Here is a 24,605-nt window from a genome sequence, read left to right as displayed (position 1 = left end):
TACGTAAAAGAAATTCGAAATTGGGAGAACCACTTTAAAAGTTAAATAATATGTCCACTTGCATGTATCACACATGGAATTATACAATAAACTTCAAAACTAAGTGATCAATATGTGAGACTGGTTATTGCATTATCTACGACAGTAATTAGTTGCACAGTAATATTTATTAATGCCTTAACCTTCCGGTTAACTTGTTTTCTTTCGAAATAAAATTCGTATAGAATCAAAAGAACAGATAAGAAGTTAACGGGAAAGTTGAGGCATTAGTGAATATTACTTGTACACTGTAAAATTAATTCATAATCAATTAATCAATTAAGTCACAGACGCCGAGTGTACAGTCTTCAATGTCGCATTATTACGATGCCTGAATATTTCTTTGATGGAATGAGTTAAATGGCGAACATGACGAGATGTTTTTTTACTCTTCATTAGGACAGAATTTCACGTATCTTCAGGCAGACAGCGGCGAGACATCTTTTTGTTCTCGTTAGCTGTGAATTGACGTAAGAGTGTTATTGGCATTCCATAGAATACTGTCTCCTGTAGCGGTAAGATCAATTTGACTCAATGTCATAATCTAACGCACCAAGTGCCGATGATACCGAACTTGAACTATAAACTTAGTTTGGTCGTAATGAATAAACTTTTTTCTGTATAGTTGAAGTTTTAATTTACCACCAGTTTATGGAGAACTCTGGTATACTAATTTGTTATTGCGCACAAAAAAAACTGTTACCATTGACGAAGAATTATTTTTTTACACTGTGTAATAAAATAAAATATTTAATAAAATATTAGATTACACAATGGAATACCCGAATATTTTTTACTTTATATTTATTTGGTACTATGTAGTATTATTCAAGTTTAATTTGAAAGTGTAACTTTTTTATTTTGTCGGTTTCAAAAATTGAATGTACAACTGTTACGTACTGGTTTATTACAATATCGTTGGTTTGTTATTTCATTCTCCGCTCGGTTCTACACAGAATTCACTTGGTGCAAACTTGGGCAGTTGTGGGCTTAATTGAATTTGAAGGGCAGTACGTACCCTGGAATATAATTAGTTTGTCGGGTTATGCAACCTTTGACGCGTTATTTTAATTGGAAGCGTATTGCCGGCAAATGTTTTAATTGAATGATTACTTGGTTTTATTTATTTTTCTTCAAATTGTCCTATCCACCCCTGTTGTCAGATCGAGCTCTCGAATAATTTTTCCGGAGAGAGCGAAAAACTTGTCAATAAATTGGTAAGACACTTGGTTTCCTCTCAGGATCAGCTGAATTGGTCCTCTGATTTTGAGTAAATGTGATCCAAATTATTTTGGCCGGTCGGTTCAAACACTTCTCTTCTTATTGCTCTTCTGCCGTTAAGTTTAAGTAATTTCTAAAAGCCACAGAAAATTGTTCAGGCTGGCGAAAGAGCTTCGCGAAGAAGGCTTCTTAGTTCGACAAGCTCTTTTTGGATGGGCTCAACCGCCGCTTCTCCAATTTCAGTATCCTTCTTGCGGAAATAACGTTGAACCAGCTGACTCATGATGATGGAAAAATCCTCACTGGTATCTTCTAAGAGACTTTCCTGAAATATTACGAAAACCGGAGGTTAAAGTGGAAGTACAAGTTTTTATTGAGAATTTAATTCTGAGCACACAGCGCGCTTGAATTAGTGAGTGACCTATACGCGAAATTTCTAGAATAACAGGAGGTACGCTCTTTGAAATTCGTGGCAACTCATATCGCGAAGCTTGCAACATTATGTCATGTACATATATTGCTGGGAGGGTAAGTCAATCGTGCATGAAAATGGCCTGAGGAATATGGTACAGAGATATACGAACCACATAGCAGCAATGCTTCAAGTTCCATCGAGCTTTTTTTTCTGGCGTCGGTTTGATCCACGCCTTGATGAACTCCGCTATGCCGTTGAAGGCTGAAGCTGTTGGAATCAAGTTGAACGGTGCCGGCAATGACGTTTGCGTCATGAAGTCGATGTATACCTTGTTGTTCGTGGACAAAAGGGTTATTAAAGAGGATGGAAAGTGGCAGCGCGCCCTTGGAAATTGCGTATTCGAGAGTTCGTTTTCACGTTTCTGCTTATTTTACTTTGTTTGAAAAGAACTTTTCGCCCAGTATTTTTTTTATTCTGTGAAAAATTCTGAATATAAGTCAACTCCAACGAACACTGAAACAATTTTCCATCCGACTCCGTACGTCGATATGCTTATACAAAATTAATGATTCGTCTCATGTTTTTAATATTCTTCGGCCTTCCGCATGGAACTTTCTATTTTGTCTTCTTACCTCAGTTCGACCAAACATCCATTCAACCGAAACATTGTCTGTTATCTTGGTAAAGGTGTTCGACATGCAAGCGATGAGCATGTTCAACACGACGATTACAGAGATGAACTCGAACACTGAAAATACAAATTATCTACTGCATAAGAAAAAGGAATTCATTCGAACGCTAGCGATAGTTTCAGTTACATACGATCATTGCGTAAATGAATAAAGTGGATACTGAGTAACTCACAGGCGAATGCAACGTAACCGACAGCTTGGGTGAATTTGTGATCGTTGATGATAGTTTTCGATTCTGCTTCACCGGGTAGGTTTTCAATCACGATATCTGCACTCTCAATGGGACTCATGCAGAAGATTGCCCAAAAAAGCGTCTTCAAAGTTGCTGAGAAATTGACGAACGAATTGACCTGCTGAGTTTTCAATTTCGTAACGTCGTCCACCTGCACCATCCCTTCGTAGTACTGATACAAGCGGACCAGCCCTGCACTTGAAAATCAGAAAGCAACAACTGTATTGTTGGCTACATGTAGTATAGACTAGTTACCAGCGTAATTTGGGAAAAGAATTTAATGGCCTTACCAGCTGTGAACGAGAAGATAATAATGGTGAATATTGCGATGAATTTTGTAACGTCGTTTATCATTTTAACAAGTGACATCTGTAAAGGGCCGAGAACATGATCCAATTGGCAGACGAATAGCAACTTGAAGAAAGCCATGATGGTTGCAATGCAGTACGTGCCTTCTGCAATCAACGTCGGATCGTACTGGTTCCAATACTTTCGTTCAAGATCCCTTTGTCCGTTTTGCTGAACGTCAAGCATCGCAGCACCCCAGAATAAAAAGGTGAGCGCAAATAGCACGAGCATTATGACCTCGTACCTGAAACATGAATGCCATGGATTACGAGGAGTAGGCTCGTTGTCACTTGAGTGATGAAGTGAGGATATTAAGGAAAAATTACCAGTTCCACGGGGTTCTGAAATATCGCTTTGGACCGTGAATCATGCATAATCTTAGGGCGCCCCAAATATAAGCCATGACGTATATCACCAGGATAACCTCGAACCCTGGACAGGACGAGGTTTCCGCATGAAAAAGTATGAGCGTCAGTTTTTTGAGGAGAAGAAAACAATCCAATCACGTACCGCTGTCTGGTGGTCCTCGCAATTGATTAGTTTTATCGATATTGGACACTACGTAGACAAAGAACAAAAAAACTGTATAGCTTGCGGCGAATGATAGAAACTTATTGACCGGAATCGACCAGTGCATCGCCCTAGGAGAGTTCGGGGCCAGTAGTGTCCAAAAGACGATTACTGGCAGCATCACGATTCTCGGAGCTATCGACAGTACCTTCAATGGAATAGATCGTAGCCTCCACTCGTACCAATCATCCTGCCATCTTGTTTCCATTAGCTGTTAAAATACGAACGTTAGTTAATTAGAGGTATAGGGTTTCATGTTTTGTAATCACCTGCTGTACGTTCGGATGAGCGACAAAGGGTTTGATCTTGAAATCCATCGCCAGAACTAGACGAGGGTATACGAATTTTGTGGACAAACTCAACCCCGCCGACTGCTTCAGTATCATCTCGATTTCTTCAGTGGTACGGGCACACCCAATTAATTCCGTTGCGAAGGTAACTACCTCCTTCATAAATGTAATTGAATAACGTAGCAGAATGCTATAATATATCTATACAATATCATACTGCTCCCACTTACTCTCAAAAGAACATCATGTATATCGTCAACGTGAATTGAACTTGGACGGAAAAAGAACATACTGCATCGTTTGTATCGCGTTAGAACCCGACGAGGAAATAAATAGGTAAACTAATCGTAAGTCGAAGATACGTTTCTTAACCGATCGAAATTTCTAGGTAGGTATTCGGTTACTTGAAGATGTACTCGTACACTGCTTCCATAAACTCGCACGGTTTCGATCGGAAGACAGTGATTTATAAACGTGTAACTTACGTGCGAGAGTTGTTGGTAAGGTATGTAAAATACACGGTCGTATTCTGCGGCTTCCTTCAGTTCTACAGCTAGTTCAAAAGCTATGAGAATCGGATCCTCGGAAGTCAGACAAATATACGATGGATTCGCCACAGCCGTGTAAAGAAAAAGGCGCATCTTGTCCATGGTCAACGTGTCTTCGCTCGCTCGCTGAGGTCTGCATAACGAAACGATAAAAAATGCACAACTTAAAAGAAGGTAAAGTAAGTCGACAAGTTGAATTTTCTTCGTGAATGTATAAAAAGTAGAAGAAGCAAAGATCAAAGGTTTTGTAGTGTCTATACATACCGTAAATTTTCCGTCTATTAGTCAGAGCATGGGGAAAAGTAGGCAGTATTAATTACTTGCAAACTTCATCGCAGTAGCAGCTGGGTCGATGCGGCCTGTTAAGGAAATGTCCTCGGTCCAGGAGGAGTCTTATGATTTCGTAGTGCCCGTAATGAGCTGCTACCGCTAAGGGTGTCGTTTCATCGAGAAAGTCCGAGCTGTGGGTGGTTCCTGCGAATTCCAGACTCGAAGCTACCGTCTGCATACGATCCAGGATCATGACGACCATTCGTTCTTCGTTTATCCGTACCGCGTGTAAGGCTGTGTCGCCGATGTCTATGTTTGGCAATGAGAGCAGGTACTCCAGCATTGGCAAATTTTTCGAATGGATCGCTATGTGCAGAGCGGAAAAACCCTGAAAATAATACAAGAAGACGTCAATGTTACTGGCATACAAAATGAAATTTCAACAATCTGATATTTCGACCACATACCATAATATAAAATGATATATAGTCAAGAACCTTGGAAAAGTTAAAGGTTTTTTATTTCATCTGGCCTCGCGATGCGTGACTGTGTTTTTGCGTTAGATCTGATCATTCTTTTCTCCCCGGTGAGAAACGCGCAGGGCTGTTTGCGGGATACCAATAACACAGTGCTGAATAGCAACGGGGTTACGAGTAGAATACCCATTTTATTTTCATGGCCGACGATTTATAGCTGCGCGCGGGTAAAAAAAAGTGAAAAATCAACCCGGCGAACGCAGAAGACAATATAATCGAAATGTAGATCGAGTTTCTAATAATAATGTAATTAAAGCCGCACCAAAGTTTCACAAACAAACTCACTGTTTACTTCCAATTTGCCTAAATAACGTGATTATGCGAATGCTATAATTAGACAGCGGCGCGCATTTCGATCGTTGGATGTCGCACATGTTTGCATTGATTCTTATTATTATTCAAACATCTTACACGAAAATTTAGGAGTTATTCCGGGTTGGTTTACGCTCCATGAACGCAAATTGGAACGACGTATTGACATTACAAACGTTTCACTCTGGATTTACGATCAGTGAAAGACTCGTATATCTATTGATGAAGTGAACTGAACCATGGGGATTACAGATCTGTGTTTTCATTATATATTACATCAGTGCTTCAACTTCGGCAAAAGCGTCGTCGATGTTAAGTTTATTAGAGAATAATACGTTCTACTGCGGGATTAGACTACCGGGTTTACTAATAGAGCAACTGTAATACGAAGTTGAGGCTTAACGATTCAGAGGAAAGGTGTAACAGCAGCTTCTACTAGCCGAGAGTTAATCTTTGGGCAATGGTGGTTCGAACAATCTGCTAGGTTGGTACCTCGACTCTATAGATTATAGAATAACTGGTATAGCAAATATTAGGTCTCCGAGGGCGGAATTATCCCTTTGTTGATCCGCTCAGAGCCCTAGCTTACAATTAGGGGCTGCGTAACGTCAATTCACCGTGGAGAAAACGGGTTTCTAGCTTACGTGCGAATAGAGACAAATGTGGTTATGGTTCTTTTTACGGGTAGGTACGTACTTGCTATTTTTCCCCAGGCGTGATACGTGGAAACAACGTTGAGAGAGCACTTTATCTTTGTTATTTTTTATTTCTCAGGCAGATCCTGGATTTTGATTCGTCCGCGCGGTGAGGTAATCTTTTGTAAGTATTTTATTTCACGTTTCGTCTTCGGGAATATATAGGTATTCGGTTCCAATACGGGCTGTGATGTAACCGGAACAAGTGAGCCGCATGAATAAGTGATAAAGTGAATCCGAACCGGGGTCGAGTATAACTTTAAACAGAATCAACAGAGAGGTCAATGTGACGTAAGAATTTGTCACGAATACCTTACCGGACGTGAGGGTGAACCGGGAAACTTGGGGTGGCGGGGGCTCCGAGCGTTTGGGTGCCGGATTAGGAAATATCTGACAACTGACGTCGAAAAGATGAAAAATTCCGTATGTTTTTAGGGAACAAAAGTTATGGGCTAATGGATTACACCCATGCCGGACGATAACCGTTGTGAAGTACGCTCACCTTTACAACGGCTTTGTATACCTTCTATTAAGAGAACATAATGTACGTGATAGAAACGTCATTGATCCAAATACAAAGTGCTCATCGCGCAAAGTGGCAATTTCAACGATGGTACATGGCTCAATGTTATTTACGGAACCCGCAGCTCCGACAGTTTAACCATTGCTAATGCAAGTCTGTTAGTCCCCGGTAGAAGGGCCTATTTTAAGAGAATCGGCACCCTGACTTAAGCCTTGCGAAATAGCTCCATATCACAGTCGTAATGAGCCCTTCGATAAATAGTATCGTTAAGAACGTTTAATGTGACAACGGATTAGATCCAGGGACGGCAACGGGGCCCTCTAAGCGGTAAGGCCCACCTACATGGAGGACCGTAGGAACGCATGTAGCCATTTGTCGGCGCGGCGAGAGTCGTATGTTCACCGAAGAGACACAATGCCGTCGCACGCTGAGCTGGACCCACGGGGCCTTGCCAGGCCCAGAGGACCCGACTGGCCCACGACAATCACGACGGGAGAACGACGGACGGACGCACGGACCGGCCGGCAAACGGAGGACGCCCGTGGTGGTTTATAGGCCACTTAAAGCTCAACCACACAATCAGACGGGCCGACACACATCCGGAGGTGTCCATGGTAGGAATGGGTCACATTCTGAGCGACAACTTCGAGCTTCTCCCGATCCTTAAGTCGGCCTGAACAAACCATTTGTGAATACATTGACTTCCATCTTCGATACTATGCAAATTCGGGTGTTTAGTGACTCTTCATCTTACTTCTGTACTTACCGATTTTAACCTTCAACTACGGAAAGTGAAAATTTCGGGGTGAATCGGTTTTGGCTACATCTACTTGTAAATCTACTCGTTTCCCTTCCACTTTTGGAGTGCAGATTTCTCGAGGCTTGTTAGCGGTTTACTTGTTCGTGAGCGAACGGGGGTCGCAGTCCTCGCTCGTTGACCCGTCAGGAGGCATTTTACGCCATTCTTGCCCAACTCTTTCATCCATCCCGTCGGGCCGTTGGCGTTGGCGTCAGCCAATGGTGTGATTCCGTGACGCCGGGCGTCGGGATGCATCTGCGGCACGCAACACAAACGCATTGTTCGCTGTTCCGACAATAAGCGCTCCATTGAAGGCCCCAGTCACAATATTTCGATGGCCCACCTCAATATTGACGGACCCACAATGGCCGCCAGCTGCCTATCGGTTTCTGGTGGCTGTGGGTTTTCTACAGTAAACGAGGCTTATACTAGTTGACACTGCATCCCGTGGAGCGAATGACGCATACTGAGAATTTGAGGGTATTAAAATTTTGTTTCTTCTTCACAGTTACGGAAGTATTCCTGGGGGGACGACCGTTTCAAACACGTTTCGAAGTATTTTTTTTAAAAGAAAATCCACAAGTTGTCTAATCACCATTCAATAAGTAACACTGTTTTTCCGGTAGCATTAAAAGGCTTATTGTCAGCTTCAATGATTTGAATAACGTTTAAGGTAGTTGTAACGTCAATTACAACGGAACGCTTTTCTTACAAAAGTGTAAAAGACCTTACAGTCGGCTGCAGATTTATTTAAGGGCCAACAATACCAGTCATTACAACAAGTATTCAAAAGAGTTCTCGATTACCGTCACCATCTACAGACAAACGAGGGAAAAGAAAAAAAACACCCAAGGAAAAAATCGTGTAAACGGTCCAACCGAACAGCTGGAAGTACGAGTACGAACAATATCTCTCATACGAAAATGTTCTTGAACTAGTTTCAGAACCTGAGAATCCCCGTGGCGAAGGGACCGCGCCTTCGTAAATCCTTGAGTGACGTTAACTTATGTCATCTGGTCTGGAATAATTCACCAGACTTTCTCGTCTCGATAGAGACTCATCCGAGCGGCGGGAAAGTTCGTTTTACGTTTCACATGAAGTTGCACAGCTGACGCATCGATACATCCACGTGAAAATAGACAAGTGAATAAATGCATGGTAAGATGAATATAGTTGAAATAAACTCTCGTGCGCCATGGAACGGTAAGCCCGACTTGACTGTTGATATCGGAACATAGGTGTATACTTATGTATAATGTACACGCGGTACAGACTCTGGGTCCAGAAGGCCCGAAGACTCGAAATAGGAGCATCGGGCAGCAGTGGCCCGGATTCCTCGTGGAATTTACAACGCCGTCATTTGAATAATTTTTATCGCCGCTGGTTGAAACCATTGTCTTGTAAACCGCGGGCTGAAATATAGCCGGAGATACTTCGGTCGAGGACACGAACGAGGGCGGCCTCACCGGGTCTCATTGGGTCTCTTTGCCGCACGGCGTCGAGTCAAAGGGGGTTGGGGGAGGGGGACATTCCACGGGGGGTACGTGTAAGGCCCGAGACCAGGGTGAGATCTGAGATAAGGAAGACCCACTTGGTCGTACGCGAGAATTCACCGGTGTGCTGCTCCGCTGCACCTCCACGTCGGTCGATTGTCTTTGAACCTGATCGTCTGCAGGGTCTCGGGGTCCCGGGGTCTCGGGATCTTGGCCTCCGAGGGTATATACGCCTCGTTTCGTTATCCAATAGCGAATCGCTCTCCTTCTATCCGGCGTCTTACCTCTTCCCGATCGGAAATGACCCTTCGACGTGTGTCCGATTCCAGCTACACTCTGCAGGCAACTTTCTCCAATCTTGTTTTAGTTCCTTTTTTTTTTTTAATTCCTTTTAGTGGTGTTCGTTTTTCTCATATCTTTACACCGTATTTCTACAGATTTTACGTCGTTTACCGTTCTGTCGATCCCATTGTTACGTTTCAAAGTCACCGAGCATGAAAGTGGAGCTCTCGAAACAGAGGATATGTATATCCAAATTACGGTGGTCGTGGTTGGTTAATTAATGGTTATTTACATTCGAATGCTTATAACGCAGTATAACGCAAGTCAGCTGCAGTGAACTCTTAGTTTCAGTTACGATAAATGTTTAACGAAACACCTTGCAGGGTGGAATTAAATAATTATTTCACATTGAAAAAAGGGGCGTTACTGAGATATCAGTTTGTTCATGATCTCACCTTTGATAAATGCTCAGATATTGACAATTCAGCTGGTAAAGCTGGTGCCGTATTCTAGGTATGACTGACTCTTAAACCACGCGGTAAATCTTTTCGGCAATAAGTCAGAACCAATACCGTGACCTGTTCTTTGAATATTTTCCTCGAAACCGATATTGTATTTTCTTGTCTCGGAACCGCCTATCCGTTTCGACCATTCTTTCCCCGGCGCCATTATTTTCGGTTTTTTCAAAACAGCCCGTAACTTTTTGGCAGAAGTCGTCGAGATGAAAGTCGGCTTAAGAAGTTTCCTAACGCATTTTCGCCGGAACGAAGAAAAGAATGAAAGAGGGAAAACGTTGTATACTCTACGAACTTACCTGAAAGTTCACACAATTGATGTTGAAGCACTCGTTTCCGGCCAAGAAATTTCTCACCTCTGCAACGCTTCCGCTGTTAACAATATCGAAGAATTGTTTCTCGCTTTCCTGAAGTTGCGGCAGCAGCACGCTTGGCCTCTACAAATAGACACAGCTATATGAGTTCTGGTAATAATGAACCGTTATTTCGATCACGTTTCTAATTTATAAGTTTTATTCAATCGGCGCCAATTACCGACGTCCCGTGGCGGCACCTTCCCTTTCATGTTTAATTGTAAAATTTTCTACCCTTAATTAGTGGAAGAAAGTGAAAAGCAGCAATACCCATCCCAAAATTCCAAGTATAATTTGGAATTAGTCTTCCAAGAGAGGTAACACATTCCCCGTCGAACAACGTTTCGATCTACGGTATAGGTATAGGTATATTATATCTACGTATGTAACATCGCGTCAAAAAACCAGAATGAAGCGTGTAAAATACACTGACATGAAAAGTTTCACTCCTAGAACCAGTTCAACCTTCCAACCTCCGTTCAACCGTCGTTATACGTATACATCTATACATATGTATATATACCTATATGTATATATAACACCGATCGAAATCACCTCCGACGAAATTGTTTCAGGCAACCCATGAGGTCAAATTGCTTCTATCCAACGCCAGACCACCGAACCAGCGCAAAGCTTATTCCATCCTCAGACCTTAACCTATAGAACTCACCCTCTCAAGTTCGTTCTCATCCGGAAAATCAGACTCAGGCTCAGGCTCTTCCATAAGTCGTAAGTACTTTCGCCTAATCGAAGACTTCCGAGCGGTGGAAAAGCGACTGATGCCGTATCAAATGTTAGCGAATGTATATAATAATATAATAAAAAAAGGTTGTACATCCAATATTCCATTGGCAGTTCACCGTAATTGTTTGAAAGGTCGCTTGCGAACAGTCGGATTGAAAAAATCGCAATAACGATCGAATCGTGTAGAACTTCACGGTCCTGGGACAAACATATCTGCGCAGAGTCGCACGTATGTCCATACATTGGAAAACAATAAATCATCGTGAATGGTGGTGTACATACCTACGGTATCGCTGTTGCATTTCGTGCGACGTAACCGCAGGCCGGATTGTCTGATGCACAGGCGTGAGCAGGCATTCTTGCAGCCTCACTGGTTGAATAAAATATTACACACCCAGGCATCATCGTACACCATCTACGAACGTGAACACGTGGCAATACTTGGAAGCCAGCTGTACTGTAGTGCAGCGAGGAGGCTGCAATTACATTATAGTGATGATGCATGCGTTGCATTGAATTACACGAAGGAGTTAATTGAACATGATTGAAAATGAGGAGAGCGATTCATTCATGTTCAATGATACGATCAATTTATCAATAATATATACATAATTTATATAATTTGTTCTTCCTACATACAAATAATGATAATAATAATAATAATAATAATATTACATTATTAAAAATAATAATAATAGTACTATTGAATAATATATAATATTTCATGATAACTTACTTTTTTATAAAATAATAATATTATATGATTAAAGTGTTATTAATATACGTGATGCCTTACGCAATACTATACAGCGATAATCGATTAACGGCTATACATATTATAATATATATGTAATTATATATGGTTCGGAAAAATTACTAAAAAATAGATGTTTATTATTCGTGATAAAAATAATGATAAAAATCATAATCATACAAAGAGACTAACGGTGGTAGTAATAATAATAATAATAATGATAGTGACAATTATAAGGCTAGTTACAAACTGAGAATGATAAATATGATAAGTATAAAGTAAAGCAGACGCGTGGAGCTGCTGTGAGCTCGAGATGAAGGATGCGAAAGGGAATTACATTTACAGGTTGGGCGGGGGCAATAAGATGGTGTATTTACAATAATTGTTTTAATCGCGATGCCACGAGGAATACTCAACGAGCAATGAATGTTTTAAAATAGAACCGGATAGAGGGTGACGTGAGTTACGCTTCTTGAGACGACGCAAAATTTTTTGCCTTCTCGTATTCGTTCGTATTGTGCCAAAAAGGATTTACGATAGAGAAATATTGAAAAATATAGAACGGACGATAAACAATACGTATTCAAGTGTATTGCATACGAGAAATACTTGAATATTCGTGGTTAATATTCAACTTTGATGTAAAATTTCATTAGGTATTCTAGTGTTTCTAAATTTGGTGAAAATTGAACGATTCTATTCAGAATTTAGGTTAACCGTACGTAAAATATTACAATTACATACCAATGAACACATTCGTGACAGTGTGAAAAAAGGAAAGGAAGGAAAACACTGTGAAACTGTTTGCATGCTGGACCTAATGAGGGGTTGGAGAACGTATCATAAACGTCATGGAAGCATCACTCTGGAACGTTTTTAACAAATAAATTTCACGTTGGTCGTTCTAGATTACATTAATTACGTCCAAGATTCATACGCTCGTTAATTAACGTCCGTTCACGCCTCACGCGTTGGTTGCGGGCAATGGCCACTCAGCCGCCCCCTCTCCCTCAATTTATAAATAGTTACTTCTAACTCGGCGTTATTAATATACGTTCGAATTTGAATAAATTTTTTTTTTAAATAACAATAATAATAATAATAATAATAATAATAATAACAATATGCATGTACGACAGATAAAATGGTAAAGTACATTATAATGTCGATACGATACGTATACATATTGTATAGGTAGTTACGATACGATATATTATAGAATATACACCGTCACTTTTCGCTTACGGTCTTTTCAGCTCAACCTTGAGTCTCGTTTTGACGAACGTTACTCAAGGTGCACCGCAGCCCAACAATTGCCAATTGATTGCGATGCGATCCGTACAAGTGCCAAGGACAATCGTCAAGACAACTGGTCTAGTTATTTTCTTTCTGTATGCGAATCTACGACGCTAAACTGAACGGATAGTCACTCAGATATCACTGCAATTGAACGGATTGGCAACCGGGGATTTCGAACCCATTTAAATCGATGGGGGTAAACATGGTTCGTCAGATTTGCACATCACACAGGGTAACTGGGGATCTGCAAACGGGGTCAGAGAGTGCAGATCCTATATTGGGCGGTCGAGTGTGTCAACGTCGGAAGTACGTACAAAAGGGGGCAGGAGATAGGGGAGGGGGGATCTCGACGAACCGTTTTCGCGTTAGAAATTTTTCAAAAATCGTTGAAATAAATTAGTACAGCATATCCGTGGGAAGTACGTAGAACGAAACTGTGTACAGCATCGAAGCGTACCAGTGAATGCCTCTCGGTTGAAATCTCATCGCGTTGATCGACGGTGTGTTTTCGGGATACTTGACTTCGTGATCCTCGCCAATTCCCGGCCGGAATTCGCTCCAGGCCGAGAGCGGGGCGACGAATATTCGCGCGATCCTGGCGACTCCCGATTTAATGTTCGTCCAGATCCTCATCGGCAGGAAGGCGGAGTGGGCGACGAATTGGCTGTCGACGACGGCGTAGCAGGACGCCACCACGTCGTCGACGAGGACCGTGCCCTCGGTTGTCAGCGGGGCGAAAATCCCCTTCTCGATAACGAGCCGCGTGCTCGCCACCCTGTCCCACCTGAGCGTTTCGACCCCTCGATCACTCTCGCGGACCAGAATCTGGTCGCCGACGCGAACCTTCGCGGCGAATTCCGTTGTGCTGCCGGACTCCAGGGACACGGGGACCAGGTGAGACGGCGTCAGGGTCAGGGCACGACCGGAGGTAGTCGTGATCCGCACGAACTGTCGCCTCTCCTCCGGAGACCGATCGAGGAAGGCGATCACCTCGCTGTAGACGATCTTACCCGCGGAATCGAGGGCGGCTATTCGTTCCCCGATTTCGAGCTGATCCAGACTTTTGTTGAACCCGTCCTCCGTCCTGACGATGCTCCTGCCTGGGAAACATCCCCCGGATTTGCCGGCTAACGAAGATTCTGCAATCATAAATTGTACGGTTTTCTTTAAGGTCAGGTGCAGGACGCGACCGACGCCGAGTAATACGAGCGCTCTTTCGGGAGCGCCGATTGGCGATCGATCGGCGCCGACCTTAGCTGAATCGTTTTTCTGGACAGCGGGGATCCGGAAGTTTACTCTGGGTAATTGGACGCGACAGGCGTCATCGAAACCGAACGAGTAGTGACGTCGCGAAATCTGACGAGGGAAATCGTTGCCTCAATTTAGATTACGCTGATGTAATTCTAGTTCGAGGCAATCCTCAGGCAGCGTTCAATGATTTTTCAATTTCCCAGCTCCGCTCGCTCGCCGCGATGGTAATTAGAGATGGAGTTTAATTCGCCGCACCGACATCAGCGGCCGACTTTTGTATCGGACCAACACCCGACCGCCTCCGTTCGCTGGTATTTATTTTGAAATCCGACACCACCGAGATTGCGAATATCTGAAGCAAGCACGCGATTCGAGCAGCTCTCCGCAGATTATGTGTTGCGGTTGAGTCTAAAATTATAACCGCCCAGGGCCATCGACGTCGCCCCTCAATTCTTATCAACATTTTGACACGAATTTAATTAAACTTTTCACCTCCAGCCATCGCTCAATGAGTATTTCAAATCACGCTCAATGGGTGAACGCTAAACTCGTAAGTACCTATTGAAAGGAGAATGGTTCGGGTTTGTTGAAAAAAAATTTCAGAACGCGACGCTATACAAAAGTTTAAATCCGTATTCTTTTTACACTATTTTTACTGGTCTCATTCCTGTTCTGTTGAGTATCAAAGCCGAGGGAATTGTTTTCCTTCAGAAAAATAAAAAGCTCTTATCGATCATTTGATCGGTGCGAATCAAGATATTTTTTTTCGTTCACCTCATGCTGTAGTTCGTAAAATACGTATTTGAATTGGCAAAGGTAACGACTTTTTGTATGCATTTCATAAGATCAGTTGTCAAAACGACGAAGCGGGTAGAACGCTGACAGAAACTGCTAGGTGTGTAGGAAAGGCGTATTCCAAGCCTGATCGTGAAGTAAAAAGTGTCAAGTATTCCGGGAGAGTGAAACACTTTATCCGGTGTCGAGACGAGAGACGCTCATCCGGACTTTTGAGGCTTCAGTGATTTCCTTTGAATAAACAGCGCTGATGTATTTCTAGTGTTTACGTTCCAAAGTGGTTCTATTGAAGGTGTTTGCCCCCCATTTCTCGTAGGGCCTTTTTACGCTATTGTCACCCTATATTTCAGTCGCTCCACGGTCTAGGCACCGGTCAAATTTATAATATTTTTTCACAGCGGTTTACAGTCTCTTCTCTTCCAGTGTTACAATGCTCGCGATAAATACAACCGATTACCATCTACGGCATTTACACGCCACTGTAGTTGTTTTACCATTTTTCTAATTCAAAACTGCCGACAATATCTACGAAGTCTTGACCCCGGGCTAACGGTGATTACAGAGCGTTGGTAAGGCAGGAAATAGCGAACCGGAGTCAACTGGTGGTGCCACGGCCGTGGGGCAGCTGAACCAAAGCTCGGCAGCTTTCAATTTCGGAAGTTGTACCGTAGACGCATGCTGGTAGGTGATACGTTGCGTTGCGACGTTGCGCTTCCGTCTGCGGTACAAACGCGAGATTCGGTAAATAAATGGTAAAGCTCCTTGGCCGAGTTCAAAGCGTGTTCCATGATGTAACACGCAGGGATCAACAACTATAATCTATAACTTATGTCAATAAGATTCCCAGGCGCATCATCGGTTTTCCGTTTGGGTATAAGCTTGGGTCAAATAAAATTCAACTAAACATAGATCGATCAGCGGGAAGCACACGCGGCTTGAAAAACATATGTATCGATCAATTTACGTCATTTTAGAGGCTACGCTATCGATAACCTCCAGATCCCGATCTAATAATACTATCATATTGAAACTTGAGAAGCCTTATACTTATTTGAATGTCTATAAGAAATATGATTGATGCGGTAATTACGAACGATCACGCCTGACTCTGTTACTTATAAGTATCTTTTTTTTCTTTATTCGTCAGCTGTCCCCAATCAATTGGCAATAAATTTTATAAAGCTGAAGATAGTAAAAAGTCAAGACTTCGATGGAAAAAAAAAGTAACTAATTTTCTCAGATTTCCCAAATTTTTGATATTTCTTTTTTTGCCTCGTAAGAATTCACAGGCGTGTTTAAAACAATCATCGACCCGGCAAGTTATGCGGGACAATTAAGTAAGGGCTCTTCTCGTTCCCACCCAAAATTCATCGGCTGCGGTGAACTCGAAAGAGCCAAGAGAAGGTGTCGGAAGTCTCAAATCACAAGTCAGCGTGAAAGGAACCAACGATTACGCCGTGATCGATCAACTTTGTCGGATAATTGAAAGGTGCAGTTTGTTTGGAAAGAGTGAAAACCCGATACGAATATACGTATGCGAGGGGCAGGTATATGCCTGTATAAACTCTGTAATTTCCAGTGTCTTTGAGATTGGGGCTGGCGGGAAGCGCCTTATAGCTGACGTATGCATGCACCTCTGCATCGTTGCAGCGACCGGTCTCAGCTGGAATGAATGGGACTTTAGCCAAAGAAGGTACGCCGTAAGGCCAGGGTCTGTTAACTCTCTGATTTAGTGGGCGGAAAACACTTTGACGGAAACGGGACGTAAATAAAGCCCCAGGCGTCAACATCGGAGATCCTATCGACGGAATAAATTCTAATTACATTTTGTTAATTCGTTAATAATTTAGCGATATAAATCTTTCAAAGCATTGTAACGACGTCATAGAATTCAAACTGTCGGGTGTAACTTGTTCCTACCAGTGGTTCTCAGCTTGTCGCTTATTATACCCTTTCTCTCGGTTATCCAGCGGTGGTGAAAAAATAGCTCCGAAGCCCGATACACTCTATAACCACATTCTCAACGCGGTAAACGTAAAGTGTAATTTATTTACTGAGGTATCACGTAACGGCCCGGGGTTTACCACGGTTTAAATTCGTTTACTCTTTCATGCGTTGAACGGTGTAACCATCGACGGGCTTTTATGACAGAGAGCGTTTCATACTTGTTTAATCTAAAAATTATATGCTAATGCGGCCCTAAATTTTGTTTTAAAATTCATAACGTAATACTATACGGTAAAATAAACGTGTGGCCTAGTTTCTACCAAAGCGCGGTACGATATAGCCAAACCCTTGATACGTCTACGTGTCAAAATTACTCCCGCGTATCGGAATGTATCATATTAACATTCTTTGGCGGATTAGATTGCAATTCTTTGTCATGTTGTTGACCTAAAAAACATCGAACATCAGACAATACCTTTATCGATAAAAATTGTTCTGATTATCTGAAAGTTCAACGTATCGATACGTGTTATCTTTGCTGTTCTATTGTAAACAATGTAGCAACGGTATCGGATGCAACTACACTAAACTGTAAATGACAATAATCCATCGCTTTGTCAAAGCAGTGTAAATTGAATTTTCACCATCAAGTAACTATAAGTTTACAATTTCCGTCAGTGGTCAAGGTTAAAGGTAACGAGTAAACTTCGCGGGGAGCCGCAGAGAGACTTCAAGCTGCACATTCAGTTTCTGCGAAGAGTGAAGTAGATTTGCACAAGGAATCAGTCAAGCACGATTACAGAGATGGCGAAGCCGCGGAGATAAGTGACTGTACGCATACGTGTGTAAAAATAAGTCTGTGTACCGCCAATGCAAAGGTGAGGCAGGTTCGTGAGCGGACAAGGATACTGACCAGACTTTACAGAACAGTGAATGTGTGATCGAGACTCGTAGTAGACCCAGTCGAAGCCAGCCTCGACCGCAAGGCGTGCAAGCATCCCGTACTTGGAACGATCTCTGTCACTGGTTGTCACATCCACAGCTCTTCCCTCGTAGTGAAGGGAGTCCGTCGCGTGTTTTCCCTCCTCGTCCCAGCCCTCCGTAACTCTCAACTTTACCCCAGGCCACTGGTTCATTACGGATATCGCCAGGGTGTTGAGTTTCTCCTTGCACCTCTGAAACAAGAAACGGTTAAACGTTAAATGCGTGCAATGATGGAATGAAGGTGGAAAGAGATTTTTCTACCGTCTATTTTATAGGAGTAGGTGGTAGCGAGCACGGTTGCTGGTGAGTAATGACGAATGATGCGAAGATTGATAGTTGTTTTGAAACTTTTAAAGAATGTTATGCTTTCATATACATATATATAAATTCGTGTTTGGACTGGAGTGACGGACGGACTTGGGTTGCCGTAGCGAATCAGGGGGACAAACGGAGGCGAAGAAGCGGAGATGAGACAGAACGGAACAAGACCGTCACGCCAATCGGCCGAATATTATCCTCTTTAGACACTCGGACTTTTCATCTCTCCCAGACCGAGTTACCTGCCCTGCGAGTTAACCTGGTCATAGAGATCCCGGTACACCTACACCATGGTTCCTTGTTATACGAGCCTTCGCCTCGGTAGACTTGTACCCACATTATACAAGCGTACAGTTTGACGAGTATATGTGTGTAGGTACGCGGAGGAAAAGGCAACCAGAGCTAATCAGCTCGGCTACGGGCTCCTTTAAGCCGGGGATGACGAGTAATCCGTAACGCATATCCGCCACTCCTGGGATAGCCAAGGCAAAAAGGGAGATTTGGTTGTTCGGAGAGCCAAGGCGGCCAACGGGCGAAAGGCGCGGGTTATTCTTGACTTTGGCATTGTCCGTCGTCGCTCATATTCCAATTCTTCAACAATATTTATATTTCCAAACAGGCGTATATAATCGTTCTCCGGACGTGCAGCTTTTCACTACCTTTTCTTGTGTCCTTTGCAACTGCCACGGGATTTGCAACTTTTCAAAGAACAGCTCTTTTCCCCTGCAGTCCCGTGGAGCCTGCAGGACCCATGGTGCATATACGAAGCCATCCCGTCCAAACCGAATCTCGGTTAGATGATTTCACACACAAATAAACATAAAAAAAATATGTAAACCCTTCGCACCCGTAAGGGTATTTCATTTATGGAAGTAAAAGACGAGATGAGTACATATGCGCTGTACTATATGGAACTACGAAAACCATTCACCTAACAACATGTTATACCTACTCGTTGAAAGGCTTACAAGAAAGTCTACAACTCTCCCAAGTGATGTTGGAAGACGACTACAACCGGCGTCACGCCTGGTCGACTCCTTTTTTTCTTAACACACAATGTCGGTTTGTCCCTGACTGGCATCAATTAGCCTCCATTGACTCGGCGGCGTCCCAAGGGAGCTGCTCAATCCTTTGGCTATAAGGGTGACCTGGGGGAACTCGGCGGAGAGATAGCTGCTAGCGAAATCCCTACGTTTGCGCCAACTGTCCGCTAATAGCGTTCTCATTGTGCCTCATTCACCGCCCTCTACACATCGCGACTCTTTCCTGATTGGCCGATCCGTTGGCACATAAATAAGGGTCATTACCGTTGCAGACACGCTGGCCCGTCGCGTTTCAATGGGTATTGAATGGGTCGCGTCAGCCGACACGCAGTACGGTTCTACGTCCGTGACTACCCAAGCTGCATCAACACCGTTCAAAGAACAGTCTCCACCAATACTACCATGAATCACTCCTCCTCGATAATCTAACCGATCCACAACGTAAACTGGCTAGTCCCACGAGTGTAATTCATTTTACCCAATTTATAGTACGCTTTGTTGAGATCAAAGGCCAGCTATGCATCTCTGGGGAGATTCGGTGCATAAATCTCTCGAAATGTTGTAGATCAAGGATTTTCCTGGACAACCACGTGCAGCCGAAAATTTCTTTTTTATCCACACCCGCAGTATTTGATATACTAAAAAAGTGCAGGCGTGTCTTATGGACATACGTAAAGTGCAACGAGCCATGGTACCTGCATTTTTTCGAATCCTATGGAAAAAATGTCACCGATAACTTTGAGTATCCGTGTATTCGACGATTTCGTCTGTTGAGCAGCACAATACTTGACGTTCACGTTGAACCAGACGTTTTCAGTCATATAGATAGGTACCAACTGAGAGTCAAGTATCTATACACGGAGTCGGTGGTGTTCGGAAGCTAGTACGTCGTTCACGGATTGTGGGTATTGGTTACATAACGGAAAAAATCGAAGATTCACTTGAGAATGTTGGAAGAGTCAGCCGCCTCCAGGCTCAAGCTTTGAGCAGCACCGCGTGCATCCGCGTTGGTGGTGGATGAATGTCGGATGGTCGTCGGCGTTTGTTGGTTCCTGTTGTGGGAACAGCAATGGACGTGAGGGAATAAAAGATAAAGGCACGAGTATAAAGTGCATGTATATAGAGGGGAAAGAATGGGCAGAGCGTCCGAATGGTCGGGCCACTGCGGGGTGTCGTGTCCTCGCCGCAGGGATTCCCAGGCCCCTCCCAAAGTTTACATCTATTTACAAACATTTGGCAGAGGCGAAAAAAGTTGGCCAACTCGAGGAATGCGTGTCGGAGCCAAATGAAAATCCATTTCGAATGAGAAATGGCCCGCTGGTAATCCATTAGGGAAAATAGACAGGCAGCCGGCAACGGCCACTTGGTGGTGAGCCTTGCAACGAGGCAACGAAAACTTTACGGACTTGCATCACGCGGCCGTTTAAACTTGAAAGAGCTCGCCGCAAACCATGCGCCATTATACCAACGAGGCCCTTATACCCGCGAGCGAGCCAAGACTTTTAATCCTCCAAACGTGTGAAGGCGATAAGAAACGACTCTTCGTCTTTGGATCCTCGCTGCAGCCGAAGCCCGCCTGCCTCTGCTTTTAACTGTGAAAATAACGTAACAAAAAGCAATCTCTGAGCGACTCTTCTTCACGTTCCGAACCATATTGAACAATATTAACAATAGCAATAATAGTCAAATAAAGAATTAAAAAACGACCGATTCAGTTACCAGTTACAATATCTCGTTGCAGTCATGCACATCTGCAGTGCTTCGACAAAGAATTTCATTCCTCATTCTCAGAGCTGCTAGTCTAAACCAGTCGTTTCGGAGTAATACTGACAGGTAAGAATTGCACCAGGTAACTTCGGTACATGAATGACAGGAGTCGAAAAGATCATCGTCTACTCGGATATGGAAGGGATTTCGTTTAATCCTTGGCTCTAGAGTCTGATAGAAATAGCTGTGCAGACAAGTACTATTTATTCAACCGAAAACGATATTGCGTTATTATTGCCGTTTATTTGCGATAACGCATGTTTTAAATGCAAAGCAGTGATCTGGCAAAATATGTTCGTTTACCTAAACGCCTACTGACGTCAAACTTTTCCATTTTCGAATCTCAAGTTAATCTTCATAATAAAGTGATTCCACTCCGACATCTTAACAACAGTACTTCTTATTTGACTTGATATTCTGACGACAGGTCCACAGTGTACCCAGAATCGAATGTGAATGCGGTAAACATTACGATGTCCTGAATGTGATACGGATAATAAGACTCGATGGAGTTGCGATTGTTTCGTTTTCCCTGTCTCACTTTGCGTTCCCTGGATTTCGTTGGAAAATACAGTCCCCTCAGTTTTCATCTCTGAAACGCGATGGGTGTAGGGCGGACCCGAAGTACACCATGTAAAAGAAACAGTTTCGTCGCCTTCAAAACGTACTTTTTCCGAGCCTAGAAAGACCTTCCTATGTTAATTGTAACTCGAAAATACAGCGGCGCAATGAAAGTTCACGTACCATGTAACGGGGACGGGTATTTTTTGCTTCCCTATTAAATGGGGGAACTATTTCACGGTACTACAGATTCGATGGTGGAATGAAGAGTGTGAAACATGGGCTACGGCGCGAAGGGGTTGGCTCTTTGGGTCGACAAGATTGACCGGATTGAGGAGATGAAGAAGGACGGAAAGAGAGATATGCCCGTCGGGCCGGCAGGTCCGTTGCGGCATTCGGAGATGGGGCTCCGCCCCCGCCGCCTTTCCTCCATTCCTACTCTTCCTTTTCCTCCATATTATTCTCTCTTGTTTCTTTCTCTCCTTCCTTTATCCATCTGCTTCTCTCCTCCTCCTTCCTCTTCATCTTTTTCCTCTTGGTACTCCTCTCCTTTCGTTCTTATTCGTCCTCACACAAGACCCGTGGCGACTGGCCCAGTGTATCGAGCATCGGACCGATCCCGGGACTGCCATGCGTGCGTTCCATTCACTCCGACTCGTTTTGAGCTGCCGATCGCATGATCGGCTAATCCCTGGCCATTGGCGCCGCCATTATGAATTCCAGCTATGTTTGCGCGTGTCGAATTATGTCCGCGATACAATAGTCACATAGAACGCCTCTTCGCGTCCTTTGACAAGGAGTAGGTATGGCACGGCGTCGTCTAAGGGATATAATTTTTGGTGCTCGGTAACGAGTCGTATTCAAAATATTACCGTTCGTGGTAAGAGGAAAAAGGAATTTACTGCACTCACCATATATACAAGCTTCGGTACGAAAGCTCACCTGTGGTCGTGCACCATGCGGCAAATATTGGTTCTGTACTCGCGCCAACGGAAGTTCTGAATTTAGCAATTAGTTGATTTATTGTGTTCACAAACGGATGATCAACGAAATATACCAAAAGTATAAGTCTGCCTGCCGGTCAAATATTTGACTACCATTACGACAAGATATATATTATGCGCATTTTTATCTGCCTATGCAGTATATCGAGAGGTGCCGCTGGCGCACGCGCGCATATTCCCGTTCCGTAATGCACCTCTTGGCGATCGGCTGACTTATGGTCGAAAAACAAAAAGGGTCTACTGAATCTACAACTAATTAAGTCGGATATGCTAGGCTGGAAATAGACTGTAAGCCGTACATATGGAAAGGAATTGCCACTTTGCGAAGGTACGCCACGCGAGGTTCGAGGCGCGGTACACTCGACACGAGCATGATGTAGCAACAAAGAAAGGATATGAGATGAGATGAGATGAGAACGAGGCGGAGAACAGAAGACCGCAAGAAAGAAGTCGAGTGTTTGTGGAGCTCTCTAGCAAAGTCAGCGACAGGCGTGTAAGGATTCCCTCTTCCCTCTGTCCTCCCGTTTATAGCCATATAGCCAGGTGAGCTATCTCACGCCTGGATTTCCCACTATTCCCACTTGAGAATTGAGAATAACCACGTGGAAACAACAACAATAATAATCAGAATTCATAACAAGTACCATGGGTCGCCCCCTACGCTGCCAGTATATAACTCGACTGAATTATACCACCGAGAACCTTCCCGGTTCCAACCGCGATCGATGGCTAATCACGAACAAAGGACCTTTGTGTGTCCTGACACGAGCTCTGGAGGCGCAGGAACCTTGAGCCTCCAGACGATTTACTTTGCGAGAAATCACGCCCACCCCTGAATCCGATCGAGGTCCAAAAATTGCTTCGCTTCTCAAGATCACTCGAAGGTCATCGATTGCGACAATCCGAACATGAACGACATAGTTATGTCGAGAGGTGCTTCGTTATGCAATGAACCAATAGTGTCAGCCGGCATGAAGGTCGTCTTAACCTCGGTCCATGCTTGCTCCGGAGATGGACGTAAGGATTCGAAGGTAACAGGAGACCGCCTGGTAATGTGCTCTGCTCATCCACGGACGTAGTACACGAAGGTGACGATGAAGCGAAGGAGCGGAGAGAGGAGTATTGCGATGCGATAGAAATGAAGGAGTAAAAAGGCGAAATCCGCGGTTCCCCCGCGAAATACTTGACTCGACCGATGCCTTGCACCTCGCCTCGTCTTCCTGGGCTCCAAGGGGTTCCTGGAAGTTGCCAGGTTGATCACAACTCTCGTCAAACCCATGTCCTCGTGTCCCAGCATCTCAAGTTACATCCTTATTATCGTCGAAACAACTGGACCCTGACGAAGATCCGAGGTGACGGGCTCTGAATTTCTTTTTGTCTGGGGGTATGGATTATGGTCAATGTTGCCAAGGGCCCGTCACTCCCATCAACGAGATTGTCCGTCAGCCCGGGTGACGACGCCAAGTCGTCTTTGGTCAGCGCACGGATCGTCGCGTCCTGACTGACCCCGTCTGGCTGTGCGGCCCGAGACATCAGTCGGCGGACTTTCTTTCGAAAGTGAACTGTGCCCACAAAATCCAGTTGGCTGACTCCTCGGTGTATCGTCGCTTACGTAATTGAGGTATCCCACACCTTTCGGTTCTATACATATATCTTCCCCCTCGCTGCGTCGAAGATTATGATACCACGAAGAAGACGTATTGCATCGAAGAAAATTACTCTTGAGGTACCGACGAACCTCGCGGTTTCCTCGCTCTGGTATTACTTGTATTGATTTTTCACTGATCCGAAGATTCTGAAATGACCACATTGAAATTGCGAATGTCACATGTTCGTTGGCGCAGTTCAAACGTTCTTGAAATTATGACGAAAAAGACATCTGTAATTGACTGACAGACATTTTGAACGGACTGATTTGAACTTCTGAATCACCCGACTAATTGAATCAATTTTATCATTTATCTTGAAATGATACGTACTTCAAGAACTAACGGTTCAACTCACT

General features: G+C 43.7%; 2 protein-coding genes across 3 annotated transcripts in view; both read right to left on the bottom strand.

Annotated features, from left to right (window-relative positions):
- Positions 1 to 839: 839 nt before the first annotated feature.
- Positions 840 to 11,381, bottom strand: LOC124178301 (short transient receptor potential channel 4-like). The gene is made up of 13 exons (XM_046561536.1): positions 11,319 to 11,381; positions 11,164 to 11,235; positions 10,080 to 10,217; positions 4,676 to 5,013; positions 4,170 to 4,488; positions 3,787 to 3,963; positions 3,458 to 3,728; positions 3,274 to 3,379; positions 2,890 to 3,191; positions 2,540 to 2,791; positions 2,308 to 2,423; positions 1,845 to 2,003; positions 840 to 1,585 (listed from the first exon to the last, which is right to left on the bottom strand). Exons 1-13 carry the CDS (start codon positions 11,379 to 11,381, stop codon positions 1,415 to 1,417), a joined length of 2,484 nt encoding a protein of 827 aa, XP_046417492.1. The 3' UTR covers positions 840 to 1,414.
- Positions 11,382 to 12,719: 1,338 nt separating this feature from the next.
- Positions 12,720 to 24,605, bottom strand: part of LOC124178956 (sonic hedgehog protein A) — a 54,345-nt gene continuing 42,459 nt past the window's right edge. For both annotated transcript variants that reach the window (XM_046562823.1, XM_046562822.1), the window contains 2 exons: positions 17,837 to 18,098; positions 12,720 to 14,069 (listed from right to left, as the gene is read on the bottom strand). In XM_046562823.1, the coding sequence (XP_046418779.1) occupies positions 13,327 to 14,069; positions 17,837 to 18,098 (1,005 nt within the window). In that variant the 3' untranslated portion in view covers positions 12,720 to 13,326. The remainder of the gene's footprint in view (positions 14,070 to 17,836; positions 18,099 to 24,605) is intronic.

The sequence above is a fragment of the Neodiprion fabricii genome, chromosome 3 (genome assembly GCF_021155785.1).
Source record: "Neodiprion fabricii isolate iyNeoFabr1 chromosome 3, iyNeoFabr1.1, whole genome shotgun sequence".
NCBI classification, from domain to species: domain Eukaryota; kingdom Metazoa; phylum Arthropoda; class Insecta; order Hymenoptera; family Diprionidae; genus Neodiprion; species Neodiprion fabricii.
The sequence above is the reverse complement of the archived record's forward strand: the minus strand, read 5'-3'. Positions and strand labels throughout refer to the sequence as shown.

Excerpts from the sequence above, each read along its gene's own strand:
- LOC124178301 (XM_046561536.1), bottom strand. The coding sequence starts at position 11,381 with ATGCATCATCACTATAATGTAATTGCAGCCTCCTCGCTGCACTACAGT. Across the intron at positions 2,792-2,889 it reads TATCTTCTCGTTCACAGCTG|GGCTGGTCCGCTTGTATCAG; the intron begins GTAAGGCCATTA and ends TTTCAAGTGCAG. Across the intron at positions 1,586-1,844 it reads TGAAGCATTGCTGCTATGTG|GAAAGTCTCTTAGAAGATAC; the intron begins GTTCGTATATCT and ends GTAATATTTCAG.